The sequence below is a fragment of the Leuciscus leuciscus genome (genome assembly GCF_965113295.1).
Source record: "Leuciscus leuciscus genome assembly, chromosome: 8".
Classification (NCBI taxonomy): domain Eukaryota; kingdom Metazoa; phylum Chordata; class Actinopteri; order Cypriniformes; family Leuciscidae; genus Leuciscus; species Leuciscus leuciscus.
In genome coordinates this window covers 8,293,380-8,308,184 of record NC_138732.1, presented here as the reverse complement: position 1 = coordinate 8,308,184, position 14,805 = coordinate 8,293,380, and the positions used below count along the sequence as shown (strand labels likewise).

Genomic DNA, 14,805 nt, shown 5'->3' with positions numbered 1-14,805 from the left:
AATCGCAACAGGAAATGAAGTAAGAGAACTAGTTAACCTCAGAGGTTTCTGATTTGTTTTGACACACTGTGTTGGCTAGTGTTTCTTACAAAATATTAAGTATACCAGAGTTAAAAGAGGAACTTGAATTGTTGCACATTTGAGTCTTAGATGATTACAATTAGCAAAAAAAATCTTAATTTGACCATGTACAACCCTGAATCTTGCAGGAATTATTTTATAATCACATAAATGTGTTAGCTGGAATATGGTCAATGCTTTGAAGATTGTCGAGCGCTCTCTAGTGGTTTTCTGTGGTAGTTTACCTCAATGTGAACATTCATTTTCAAGCTTTGCAATTCACATGACACCAAAATGTGAACATGGCATTGACCTCAACAGAGATTACACAGTTATAAACATGTCATGTTATTTTATTGTCTTAAAAAGTTACACAATCCCCAAGGGAGGGATTTAGTACACTAAAACATTTAACAGCACAACTACACAAATGGGGATTTTTTTTTAATTTTTAATATTATAGACTTTACCAAAAAAAAAAAAATCCCCCTTGTAGGTTTTTATACTTAGCTTGACAGATAGCCATCTCTTACAGAATGACATAATGTCACAATAAGGAACAATGTTATTGAGAACCATAAGAAATCCATCATGTTTAGGGAAGACATTTCATGGACTATCAGTATTTCGTATGAAATATGTTCATTATAAACAACATCCATTCGGATGATTTTTTCCCTTATCCTTTTTACAGTCACCAGAGAACAGGCATTAGTGCAAACATGGTATAACAAGGTAGTCCTGGCTGCAGTTTATCCATTTATTCGAGAGCGTGACATTTTACAGTCCTCTAGAACTCATGAGGGGACTCGTACTCTGATGAAATATGACAGATGTTCACTAAATGGAGCAGTGAACATCATTTCACAAAAAGAAAAAAGAAGATATTCTTTCAGACTTATTTCATAACTTATTTAAAAACTTAGAAATCACTGATTCTTGAATACTGGGACAAAACAGGGCACAGAACATAAAAGTTTATGCATCAAATAATTATTTTGTATTAACTTGCACGTGTTCAGAGGCATTTACTTTGGCTTGCTTGCTATTTTATAAATCTTTTATATATAACTCATTCACATGTCAATACTGTCATGCGACATGATTTAATAGATTTGTCAACATTTATGATACATATTTGAAATTAATATTTATAAATATTCACAAATCTAGCATTTAGATTTAAAGGGATAGTTGGATGCAAATTAATTGTAAAAATTCAAAGTCATTAATTACTCACCCTCATGTCGTTTCCAAACCTGTAAGACGTTCGTTCATCTTCGGAACATAAATGACGATCTTTTTTGATGAAATCTGAGAGCTTTCTGTCCCTCCATTGACAGCTACGCAACTGACACTTTGAGACTTAAAAAAGGTCATAAAGAGATCCTAAAACTTATCTATATGAATTGAGCGGATTAGTCCAAAATTTCTGAAGAGATTTGATCGCTTTATATGATGAACAGATTGAATTTAGGCTTTTATTCACCTCATTGGTTCTCGCACGTCATGTGAACCTGTTTGATATTCTGTTTGACCAATCAGTTGGTCAATGTTTATATGTGAATAAAAGCCTAAATTAAATCCGTTCATCATATAAAGCAATCAAGTCTCTTCAGAAAATTTGGACTACCGCTAAATTCATTTGGATTTACAATCTCTTCATGAACTTTTTGAAGTGTCAAAGTGGTAGTTGCGTAGCTGTCAATGGAGGGACAGAAAACTCTCAGATTTCATCAAAAAGATCATAATTTGTGTTCTGAAGATGAACAAAAGGCTTTTGGGCTTGGAACGACATGAGGGTGAGTAAATAATGACAGAATTTACATTTTTGGGTTTTGAATTTTACGTTTTTAACTATCCCTTTAAAGGAACACTCCACCGTTTTTTGAAATAGGGCTTATTCACCTTCTTTCCTACATTTAGATAGGTGGGCAAATGCATTTTTGTCTCAGTGCATGCATTGTTTTAGTTTGACAGGGTTCGGCGCTAGCTTAGCTTAGCATAATTAATGGAATCCTTTGTTGCCAGCTAGCATGTCCTGAGTAAAAGTGATATATTAAAAAAAAACCCCACCTAATTACTTCTTGTGGCCTGCGTATTCACAACGAGTACAAATAGAGATGCAGATTAACACTAGGCGATTTCCTAGGCAGATATTGACTTATATATTAAGGACTATATTAGGGGGAAGTACAGGCGAAGCACTGCTACTTGGGCGTGATATCTCTGCGCCCAAGTAGCAGTGCTTCGCCTGTGCTTCCCCCTAATATAGTCCCAAGTCAATATCTGCCTAGGAAATCACCTAGTGTTAATCTGCATCGCTATTTGTACTCGTTGTGAATACGCAGGCCACAAGAAGTAATTAGGTGGGTTTTTTTAGTTTTTATACCACTTTTACTCAGGACATGCTAGCTGGCAACAAAGGATTCCATTCATTATGCTAAGCTAAGCTAGCGCCGACCCTGTCAAACTAAAACAATGCATGCACTGAGACAAAAATGCATTTGCCCACCTATTTAAATGTAGGAAAGAAGGTGAATAAGCCCTATTTCAAAAAACGGTGGAGTGTTCCTTTAAGAATGATGAAAATATGACACTATCATAACCATATTTTGTTGACAAAACAACCACACAAGTTTTAATTGCAGTAGCCACTTTATTTTTCTGGTGTTGCTACTAGGTTGCTAATAGGACTTAAACTATCCCATACAATTTTATTACAATCTGTAAAATGGAGTTGGCAAATTATGATCAGGGAATAAGTATAACTACCTACATTAATTTTATATATAATAAAAACCTGTAATTCAGAGTCACATTATCCTTCAGAAATCATTCTAATATGCTGATTTGGTGCTCAAAAATGATTTTTTTTAAAAAGGTACACTATGCAACTTTTGGCCCTCTAGCGGTAAAAAAAAAAAAAAAAACTGCATGCATTTTGCGAAAGAACATAGTTTTGGTTGTGCTTCGGCTCTGCGTGACTGTGCGGATGAATATGACCCTTCACAATAGATAATGCTTTACAATGAACTACATATGGCAATTTATCTGTTCAATAAAATACCATACTCACCTGTTGAGTAATAAAAACACCATAATCTCCACATCACTTTTACAACGTTACAAATCCCTCAGTTCTCGCCATCTCCGAAGAGACAAGCCAATGTTGATTCTGGTTTTATTACGAGCTCTGTCGCGTTCTCTCTTTGCCAGCAGACTCTCCTCTGTTCGGTATAGTGATTCTCTGGAGGTTGGAGATTTATCTGCTCAACCTTTCTCGCTCATTGTGACAACTAACCTATGCCACTCCAACACCATACCACGCGTCAAACACGTCACAAAAGATATGACAAGACACACACGGACAAGTGACGCATGTATGCAGTTTCCCGCAAAAACCATCCTGACGGGTCTAAATTATAAACATTTATAAATAATAGGCTTATCATAGTGAATCCAGGTAAGACAAAAAGCAGTAAGAAGGATTGACTCTAGGGATGCACGATATATCGGCCACCATATCGGTATCGGCTGATATATTTTTAATGTTATCGTTATCGGCCCAATAAGAAAATTTGACCGATATATTAAAGCCGATAAATAATGGATTATATCCTTCCGCTGAGACACTTCAGATGCGCACTGTTCGCCGTGATGGTTTTGAATTGCTTGAAATATGATTAGAAATCACTTCAAAAAAGGAAAATACAGTTAGGTACAACATGTGCAACAGTCTGTCATATAGGCTACATAACATTATAATGAGAACATTATAATTGTGTGCTTGAGACATGGATTTTTAATGGTGAGACTTTTGTTTTTGTAATCAGGCTCTCAAAAATGATATAAAAATTTGGATCTAGATTTAGCGGCCAATATATTAGTTATCAGCTTTCAAATATAAAGAATTATCGGTTATCGGTATCGGCCAAAATTTTCATATCGGTGCATCCCTAATTGACTCGTTTAAATGTTGTTAATAAAAAAATATATAATGAAAAAAATAAAATAAATAATAATAATAAAATTACATAGTGTACCTTTTAATATCATTGTTGAAAAAGTTGTGCTGCTTATTTGAAATAGAAATGTTTTGTAATATTAAAAATGTCTGTTGTCACTTTTAATCATTTTAATCCTTGCTGAATAAACAATAAACATCTTTTTTACATTAGTGGTAGTACATTTTATATTCAATAATTCTTTTTTGTAATTATTCACCAGATAAAATTGACATGTTTGGCCCCACATCTCAAGAATCAGTGAAATATTGTTCTAATGCTTACCATGAATTTGTGTACTAAAATAACTGAAAAAAGTAATAATAATAATAAATATATAAATAACAAATAATTGAACATGGCTGGACATATCAGAGATATGAAGTTCTAAATTATCCACTCTATATGGGTCCTATATGATTCCAAACTCTACACAAGTCTCCTCTCTGTTACAATGAGATTCGGCTCTATTAGTATGAGAACAGTAGGTTACTAACGCTTTATGATCGAGATGTGATTGAAAAGCACTAGCAGTACATTCACAGTTTGCAAGCTGATAAGTGGTTTGTCTAATACAGCGGACCTAAGGTGGGGGGTGGACGTCACTCTTGTCTCCCTCTACGACTGTACAAATAGTGGAGGTAGCAATGTGTGTATTCTGTGTCGTCTAGTAGTTGAGCACCTGGTTAAAAAGAGAAAAATCGGAAAAAAAATGGATTCCAACTTTTTTTTCTTTTTTTTAAAGAATAACGGTCCATTCATTGAGAAAGCACCAGTAATATTTAAATTGGTATTTTTTTTTTATAAACAAATAATGCCTTGGTGGTGGTGGTGGTGGTGGTGGTATGTTTTGTTAAGTTTCAATAAACTACAAACATCCCAGAAAAAAAAAAGAAAAAAAAATTCCCAGGACAGTGGACGATACACAAGGATGCAGTAAAACGATTCCAGCGGAAACAGATGAGCTTGTTCAGATTACCGTGGCCTTCAAGTTACGGCCAGCAAATATGAGCCAGTAAGTCAGTAGAGTTCAGAGGGACCTGAGCGTACAGAATGAAACACTAGACACAGCGATGAATGAATAGGCAGAGGCAACGCAGCCAAGTTTGGATCAGAAGACAGTTAAGACCCGTAGTGGATACATTAAGCTATAAAGGACACCTACAAATGAGTCTGATCAAGGATTTTATCCCAAACATGATCGCAGATCAGCGTAAATTGAGTCCTAATGAACTGACGTGTTTGTCTGCAGCAGTATTTGTTACAAATAGCCTATCAAAAAAAAGTGAAAGATACCTCCAGTGAATCATCATGACCTGCGTTTTCTGAAACGCGTCTCTATGTGAAATGACAGCTGGAACAGGCGTCACACGAGCTCAGGACGTCCTGCCTGTAAGATTGTAACAGTCCTGGTGAAGTTCAGTTTTACGGACCCCATCACTACACGCTGGTGATGGAGGCCTGTTTCTCCGTGCGGTTGGCGGGCGGCTCACGGATGGTACGGAAGCTGGGGGGCTGGTAGGGCGGCGGGGGTCTTTTGGTGCCAATGTGTCCTGGACTCAAAGCCATATTCTGACGCCTGCTATTTTCCACATTACTCGAGGTGTTCGAAGCAAGGCTTTCCCGCGTGCTGAAGCAGTACAGAAGGACAGAAAGGGAAAGAGAATGCAAGTGTTATGAAGAAAGCAGAAGTGGGAAATTGATTAGTAACACGCTGGAAAAAGGTTGGATGAGGGTTAATCAAAGTTTAACAATCACAATCTCGTTATTAGTGCCGATCAGGGTTGTGCACCATTCAGAACTGAACTGAGAATGCCTTTTAATTTCCGAATAAACTCCAGAATTTGAAGTTGAAGCAAACAGGATGTAGAATTCAAATTAGGCTAGATTATAAGAAGCATAATTAAAAGGGAATTAAATTCGAAATGGAGCCAAACACAAATGTTCTTGTCAATATCTTGTGGTGGACAATGCTTGTGGTGCCGTAAAGCCAAATTAAAATCTATTAGAGAATTTTGATGATTTTTTATTTTATTTTTTTATCTTAGTTCTCTTATCTCCAATAGGCCAATGATTTTTTTAATTCATAACATGGAAAAGATTTGTCAGAATTAATCATACGTAATCATTTCTGTTTTGTTGTAATTAAATTCCTGCTGAGTGACTTTAATTTCTTTCAATTAATTTCTGGGAAAAAAAGGAAAATGTGAAAATTTAATAAGACTCACACACAGGTGGTAACGTTTCGAGCGCGTAGGCTCTTCGTCAGACACGCTCGAAACGTTACCACCTCTGTGTGAGTCTATTATTAAATGTCACATTTTTGGAGCCATGGTGTGCCGACTTTTTTTCCTTTTTTATTAATTTTCTTGTCGAGCACCCAATTTGAGCAACATATTGCTTTGGATGTGGGGGCTTTTGATCTGATTATAATTCATTTCTGGTAATGATTCTTTGATAAATTTAGAACGTAAAGAACATTTATTTGTAATATAAATGTTTTGTAACATTATAACATTATAAATGTCTTTACTGTCAATTTTGATCAATTAATGCATCCTTGCTAAATAAAAGTATATATTTTTTTAAACTTACACCAAAAATTTAAACAATAGTGCTATAATAAAATAAATTAATAATGTATATATGTTTGCAACAAAAAATATTTTACAAACATTGTATTGGACTAAAGAAATTTCTACTAAGTGACCATGTTGAATTTTTTTGAATTCCTTCACTTTAAATTGGAACTTCATTCAGAATTGTGCCCAACTCTGACACTAAATAGAAGTGGATCAAGGAAAACAGAAAAGAGAAAGGACAGTACAGGAGCAAGAAAAAAAAAAGTAAGACTATGATAAAATGAGAAATACAAACCTGAAAGAACAGAACATTTATAAAGGTACGGAAGTCAATGTTGACTTAAAGTACCCGTGCCAACAGATGTTTCTCGCAAAGAGCCGAAACATGCCCAATGTAAGAAGCAGGACTATATGAGAGGTTGTATAAACGTCACATTAATTTGTCCATTTTGGTCCATTTACATGTGCCTGCTCAAATTTAAAAGGGAGAATCTAAATTTAAAATCAATCAAATGCAAGAGGAACCCATTCAGGTGACATACAGCTCAGCTCCAACTCTAACTAGTTCATTCAGCTTTAAAGGGATAGTTCACTTTGAAATTACATTTTGGTATGTTTTAGCTTACCTCAAGGGCATCCAAGATGTAGGTGTCTTTTTTTCCGCAGTAGTTTCAATTTTGATATTTTTAGGTCAAACCGTTCTTGTCTGTCAGTCATATAATGCAGGTCTATGGTCATTATCTCAAAGAGCATGCACAGAGTCCAAATTAAAACAATTCCCCATCGTAAGTACACATTGATGGCCTAAGACACGAAACGAGCGGTTTGTGTGAGAAAACGAACAGTATTTATATCGTTTTTACCTCTTGAACACAGCCACGTGATCTGAGAGCGCGGGCGCATCCTGCTGTGTGACGTGTGCGCAGACTGGTGCATAGATATATACACTAGATGTCGCCTTGGCTACTGCAGTTCATTGTAAACCGTAGCCAAGGCGACATCTAGTGTATATATCTATGTAAAAACGGGGTAAAAACGATATTTAATACTGTTCGTTTTCTCACACAAACCGCTCGTTTCGTGTCTTAGGCCATCAATGTGTACTTACGATGGGGAATTGTTTAATTTGGACGATGGGGAATTGTTTTAATTTGGACTCTGTGCATGCTCTTTGAGACAGTGACCATCGACCTGCATTATATGACTGACAGACAAGAACGGTTTGACCTAAAAATATCAAAATTGAAACTACTGCGGAAAAAGTCCGCAGTAGGTAAGCTAAAACATACCAAATTTTGCCCTTGAGGTAAGCTAAAACATACCAAATGTTGATGCCCTTGAGGTAAGCTAAAACATACCAAAATTTAATTTCAAAGTGAACTATCCCTTTAAATAACCAGCACATAAATTATACATCATGATCAAATTTCAACCCATTCGACTATATCACTCCTATATTAATTCCTACTCGGTCAGATTTGGAAGTTATCAAATCTATATTTTTTGTATGTTTCATATATCAGTATATTTAGTTAGTTTTTAGTAGTACAATAATAAAATGTTTTCAAATTGATAAATATTACAAACTATACATTTGATAGAGGCTTATAAAATACTGTTGGATGTGTTAATAATAATAATAATAATAATAATAATAATAAATGTTATTATCGGCCCAAGAGACTACAAAATGCAAAAAAAAAGAAAAGAAAATGGGTATGGGTTAAAGAGTTAATATAATAATATTTGCGATGCCTTTATGTATAGGACAATAACAGGAATTTAGTTGTTTTTGACATACCGCTGTTTGAAACATACCGTTTCCCTTTTCTATGATGTTTTGAACATGGCTTGCCACCGAAATGAAAGAGGGGAGAATGAAAACACAGGAAGGAACTTCACAAAACAAACACACACACAGTAAAAACTACAACTGAACCACTGTATGAAAAACAACATACTTTAATTTGGGGAAAAACAAAACAAAACAAAAAAATATCACAATTAAAAACAAAACAAAACATGGGGGCACATTTTGTTCCTCAAATGTTTGAAATGTCTCATCAGGCTTTTGGCACTGAGCGGGCTTCGCTGTCACTACAGTAAAGTGAACTCAACCCGCTCTGCCTCACAGGGTGACCTGAGTAACAGTACAGTGCTTGTTTTTCTTCATCCAATCACATTTTTCTAAATGCAGACAGAAAATATCCACTTCATCAATTTCAGCAGTTCAAGAGGTCTGATTTTTAAACCGCATATTTCCTCAAGTGGACGCCACAAACTTCTTTATATCACTCTGGATGATAATAAGTCTTTTTTATAATTGTTGGGTTTTTGACTGCAAAACAGACTTTGCACTCAACTTTAAAGTGTTTTCTGAGTCAACATTATTGCACTGCAATATCAGAGCATGAAAACATCTACTGAAAGTTTGCAGTATGAGAGGTTTCAGACATTTGGAAGACGAGATCAAAGGGTTTGGGTGCAGGTTGAAAGGGAGGACAAGGATAACGTCAGGACGTAAAGTTGCACCAGTTGCATCATGTGCTCAAGGTAATTTATTATTTATTTAAGTAAGGCCTCAAACATATCAATAGATAAAGTGACAGACATGTGCGTATCCATTATATCATGATAATTTTGAGAACAATTTTAATTAACCCAATGGATTTTGGTTGAGAACACACAATGCAACACTTACAATACAAACATGATGTTCATTTAGACAAAAATGACAAAAGGAGAGCACTCAAAAACAACACATTTAAACAAAAAATTCTGTTTAAAACAAAAGCAAACAGAAACAAATGGTGTAAACCCTTTCAAAGATTGCAGTTATAAAACTGGTAGTGGTTGACGACCTACATTAAGGTGTATTCAGTACCTCTCATGTGTTAGGGCCTCCCCCATTTTAGTGAAAACCTGATACATAGAGTAGCATTAAGCCCACAAATACTCTACGCAAGTATGAACCGTAGCATTGCAAAATTGATCAGAACGCAATTTGTAATGCAACATGTAAAATTCATTGTCCTCACTTCTGCAAGGGCCACTATAGTGGGAAGTTATATTTCAGGTCAACTACTGTCATGGCAGAACAACAGTTTTAACAATATCTTGCAAGTTAAAGTTAGTTCAACTGTTGACATGTTTATAGCTAGTTATCTGAAATATGACCCACAGGGTGAATGGCACAGACATTTTAACTGAACTCTATACTGAGGTTTGTTCCCGCCACAGAAATGTAAGAATGCAAGTTAAGTGTATAATAGGACAGCATACTTACAATGCATTGGCCAAGCACTGGCGTTTTTGTACTTGCATAGAGTATGTTTCTGGCCTTAATGTCATTCACAGAAGTGGTTATTGCTACTTAAAATAGGAAAATGTAAGGTTTGCACAACTAGGATTAAACTAAGGCAATACGGAATTTGTCATGACTATAAAAGCAAAGAACCCTAAATGTTTCTGTGAGTTAACACTGAGTTAAAAAAAAGAATATGTCTATTCATAGAATAGCATACCCCTCATTTAAGACACACCCTATTGTCAACACAACAAATGAAACAAACCCTTAAAGTGGCCCTGAGTGCCTTACCGTGGGGAATTAAATCCACTGTCCACAGTCACACTGCTGGAGTCCATACTGTCCAATCGGGTAGAATGGACCGATTTTTGGCTGTTGTTCCCCTCACCTTCCTTGGGACTTAGAAAGGTTAGGTTCTTCTCAAACTTCCGCTGCAAATCCCGCTCCTTCTCCCGTTCCAGCAGCCATTGCATTGTCCCTCCCTCTTCTAGAACTTTCTGCTCCACCCGGTTCTTATGACTAGTCTCTTCCGAGTCGTCATCCGACACATTGTAATAGTCAAAGGTTGTTTCTGCACATGAAGCCTGCTCCTGAGCCGAGGATGGAGGCACGGTCAGTGGTAGAGGTTTATCGAAATGCTCCTGAGTCCCAAGGACCTCCGCTGACTTGGTGTGAGGGGACCTACCTATCGTACCTGGCCTTGAGAAGCTGCTCTCCACGTAGTCTGGAGGTTTAAACAAAGTCTCTTGGCTGTAAACCTCTGGCATTTTGTCCAAGTCACCTGAGTCGGGATTGTGTTGGTGCATCAATCGTCCATTCGGGAGATGCTCGGGAGTTTGGCTCGTTGTCGCTATAGGAGTAGTATTTTGTCCCTTGGCTGTCTCCTCTTTATATTCTATAGGGTGAGGTGGTGTTAGATGAGGTGTCAAACGGTCAGAGGAGATCCCCTTCCAGACACTATCCGTAAAGTCATGGCTGGGTTTTACAAGAGATGATGGGGCAGAGAGAGAGACTTCATTTGCCGCAGTGCACTGGAAATAGTCATCCACAGGTGTTTTGGGAGAGCAAGACTTCAGGTCATTGTAAGCAGGAAGACTATCCCTGCTTTTACTCTTCTCCAGCGTCCGGTAAAGTACAGCATCCTCTGAGGATCCTCTTCCAACATCAGGCACACAAACTTCAGAGTGTAATCTAGCAGCAGAGAGCATGATGCGGGAATAGTGGTTCGCCTGAGCAGATGCCCTCAAAGTACCATCGTCAGTGTAGTACCGACTCCTGTCATCGGGACTGCACTCAAAGTCCTCTGGGCCACCTAAATATGGACCACCAAGAGGTCCCTTGGAGTTGTCCATGGAGCGTGACCTTTCTTTGGCCTTGTCCGACCTCTCGTTTCGTGACTTTCTCTCTTGTGTATGACTATGACTTCGGTGGACTTTGGAATGTGACTGTGCCCTGGAGGGTTCTGGGAATGGCATTTCTGTCCGCCGCTTTGCCAGTTCCCCAGAAACATCCCACTCTGGAGCAGTGGTAAAGTGAGACTCCACAATATTGGGGTTGCTGTGAACCATATACTTCCCCCTATTCCGCTCCATGGACATCATGGTTTCACGTGGAGAACGTACCAACGAGGAGCTGTAGAATCTGTAATCCCGGTCATAGGATATGTCCAGGTTGGATCCTTCAGACGGATCCCCCCTGGACGCTCGTGTTTTGCTATGGGAACGTGAGGCCTTGCCCTGCTGGGCCTTTCGATGGCTTCGGCTCCTCTTGCTGCGTGCACTCTGCTGAGCCGAGGAGTTTGCTTTGTTCCTCTGTGCCTTCTCCTCCTCCAATCGCTTCATTACGGCTGTGTGGCGAGCAAGGTTCTCCACCGTAAGATCTGGGTTGATCCGACGGATGATCTCCATCTCCACCTCTCTGGGAACGGTGGTGGGTGTCTCCTCATCCCGCAGTGGCCACTCCTCAGGTGGGAACTGGGCGGAAAACGTGGCTAGATGTTTCGTCTTGTCCTTCTTGAAGCTCAACCTGAAGAGCTTCAGTCCAAACTTCTTAGACTGCTTCTCCCCACTGCTGCTGCTTCCATCTTTGTGTTTACTGTTCGTCTCTGTTTTAAATGGAAAACTAAGCGCACTCTTACTCTTCTCTGGTGGCTGCTGAGGGGGCGGAGACACAGGAGAAACCTCTTTATGCTCCTTAGACCTTCTCTGTAAGGTTGAGGTATGTGTGCTAGGCATGTCCTCCCGGTAGCTGTTGTTGTAGGAATCACTGTGGTTCTTGTGGTGAGGTCTTTCCCGGATGCATCCGGACGTGGAGGGTGTCATGGTACCTGAGTGAGGAGAGGTACATGGCTGCTGCTGCTGCATGCGATCTGGTATCCTCTCGTCTAGGTGGTACCACTTGCTGTTAGTCCTAATGAGGGAAGGCGTGATGAAGTATGTCTGCTGGGTGACAATGAAGTAACCCTCTGGGGTGGGGTAGATCTTCCGCTCTCGGACCAGCATGTTGAGTGTGTGCCGCAGAATCTCCATACTTGGAGTGGGGACGCCTACCGGACAGAAAAAGAGACAGGAGATGATCAGTCCAATACGGCAAAACAAATACCTTGACACCAACAATATTTATTTGACACTGATACTATAATCTTAATCTGATTGTAACAAAGTATCACAAGGTGTGATTCCACATAATGACAACATTATGGGATTTATAATGGGATTTAAAAACACATGCTGTCATTTTTTTTGTTTCAAGCACTTACAATTCTTCTTTCATGTATAATAATGTTTACTATGCTTAACTCAAAGGTTGCCTCTCATTTTATCCCCTCAACATTGACCAATATAACGGATCACAACACAAGTGCTTATAGCTGTATATATGTTCATTGCTCAATAAAGCTAAAATAAACGGCCTTTCATTAAAATTCCATTCATATTCTGTCCTATTTGATACTATAGTATAGCTGTGTTTAATGCAGCATATAGACATGGTGCAGTGGTGGCTGTCTTCTGTGTCTTCTTGGTTGACCGGTTTCAGAGCTTTGCTCCTCTGCTGGCATTACTCCCCATTACATCATGGAGTCCTTAAAACCAGCCTAGTGTGACGCAATCCCACCCCCCACTGCAGCTAAAACATAGTAGGCAACACCCCATTCAAACGTCCACGCTTCAGGTGACAAGTCTACTGTATGTCTCTGTCTGTGCCATACACTTCTGTGGTCCAAATAGAGATATTTGTGACGTCACAGTTTTATAAGAGAAACACATTCCATGAGCATTTCTTCTACTCCTGAACTCTTTCAAACAGTAAAGACGACCCTAAATGTGACAAAATATGGAGTTAAAGATTTGAGCGATGTATCAGTTCTGCGTTGCCATTTGCAGTACACCGGTAGTCCAGCGCACTTCTATATGTAAACGCTGAGGCGGAGTGGGGTTGCCTGTACTTACATCATAGTTGCTGCTTAGTTTCCCTGTCAATGAGGTGCAATCCTAATTCAACCTTACAAACACTCTCTCTCTCTCCCTCACACACACACTTAACTGTCTAATCCAATCGAGAACAACAGCCTATCACTTATTTAGAAATTCACTTTGGTTCTAAACACTTAGCTGTTGAGTTGAGAAGTTCTTCTCAAGATCTTGATAGATGCATTACATTCAAATAACTATTAAACAGCAAACATTTTTGATGTATTAAAATGCTACAAAAAGAAAAAAAGGCATCTCAAGATGCAACAACCCAGACAAATGTCCATTCTTCCAAGTTCTGGGAATAAGTTCAGAGAGTTTTATAAAAAAATAATCAAATCACTACTAGCATTCATTTTCTTGTGGCCGCCGCTTTCTCTTGTAGTGGAAGCCTTTTGTGCAGTCGGGGAGGTGCTCGCATTGCCATATATACTGTAGTTACAATTACCAATGTCACATTTGTATTAAATAAAAGCTACCTAAAAACATAACAGAAATTTTGTGTTTGTGTTATTTGTTATTTATCATTTCATGGGAATATGGCTAGTGTAGTTTATTTATCAGACACATTTAGCACATATTTGTATTTTTAACATTCTAGTTTATAAAGTTATGAATATGGATTTTTTTTCTTTTTTTCTTTTTTGTATTAACCCCCTGGAGCCGTATAGATTACTTTTATGATGGATGGATGCGCTTTTTTGGCCTTCAAAATCTCAGTTACTATTCACTCCCATTATAAAGCTAGGAAGATCCAGGATATTTTTCAATTATACTCAGATTGTGTTTGACTGAAAGAAGAAAATCATATACACCTAGAATGGCTTTAGGGTGAGTAAATTATGGGATCATTTTCTTTTTTGGTAGAACTAACCCTTTAAGACATTAGTCTAGTTCTAGAATTTCCCTTAACTAACCACAGATCATTTTCCATTCATTAAGAACAATAAAGCACAGCAAAAAAAAAAAAATTAAAAGATAAATTTGACTCCACTTCAATCCTCTAGTTTTATTCCTCTTTAGATTACACAAAAAAAACTGTCAAAAGAATACACTGAATCTGCACTACAGAAGTTTCCATCTCAATGTTTTACTTTTATGTCAGGAAGTGTTTTTTCTCCAAACAAACAGACTTTGACCTCTTGAAAAATGAGCAGTAATAATGTGATTCTGTGTGCCTCACAAAAATACTTTTTTTAACAACAGGATCCATGCAACATCCTCGTAATAGCAGCTTTCTCCAAAACAAACACATCAGTGGATTTGTACCTGAGCCAAAACAGAAACTTCACGGGGGATTTTTTTTATCCTGCCACATATGCAGTGAGATGAACTGCTACATGAGTCATATCAAAATGTGCTTTGTGGAATAACATATT

General features: G+C 38.0%; 1 protein-coding gene across 4 annotated transcripts in view; it reads right to left on the bottom strand.

Moving 5' to 3' along the window:
* Positions 1–2,266: 2,266 nt before the first annotated feature.
* Positions 2,267–14,805, bottom strand: part of stox2b (storkhead box 2b) — a 74,264-nt gene continuing 61,725 nt past the window's right edge. For all 4 annotated transcript variants that reach the window (XM_082176918.1, XM_082176919.1, XM_082176920.1 and 1 more), the window contains exons 3-4: positions 10,248–12,501; positions 2,267–5,697 (exon numbers count right to left, since the gene is read on the bottom strand). In XM_082176918.1, coding sequence (XP_082033044.1) covers positions 5,508–5,697; positions 10,248–12,501 — 2,444 coding nt within the window. In that variant the 3' untranslated portion in view covers positions 2,267–5,507. The remainder of the gene's footprint in view (positions 5,698–10,247; positions 12,502–14,805) is intronic.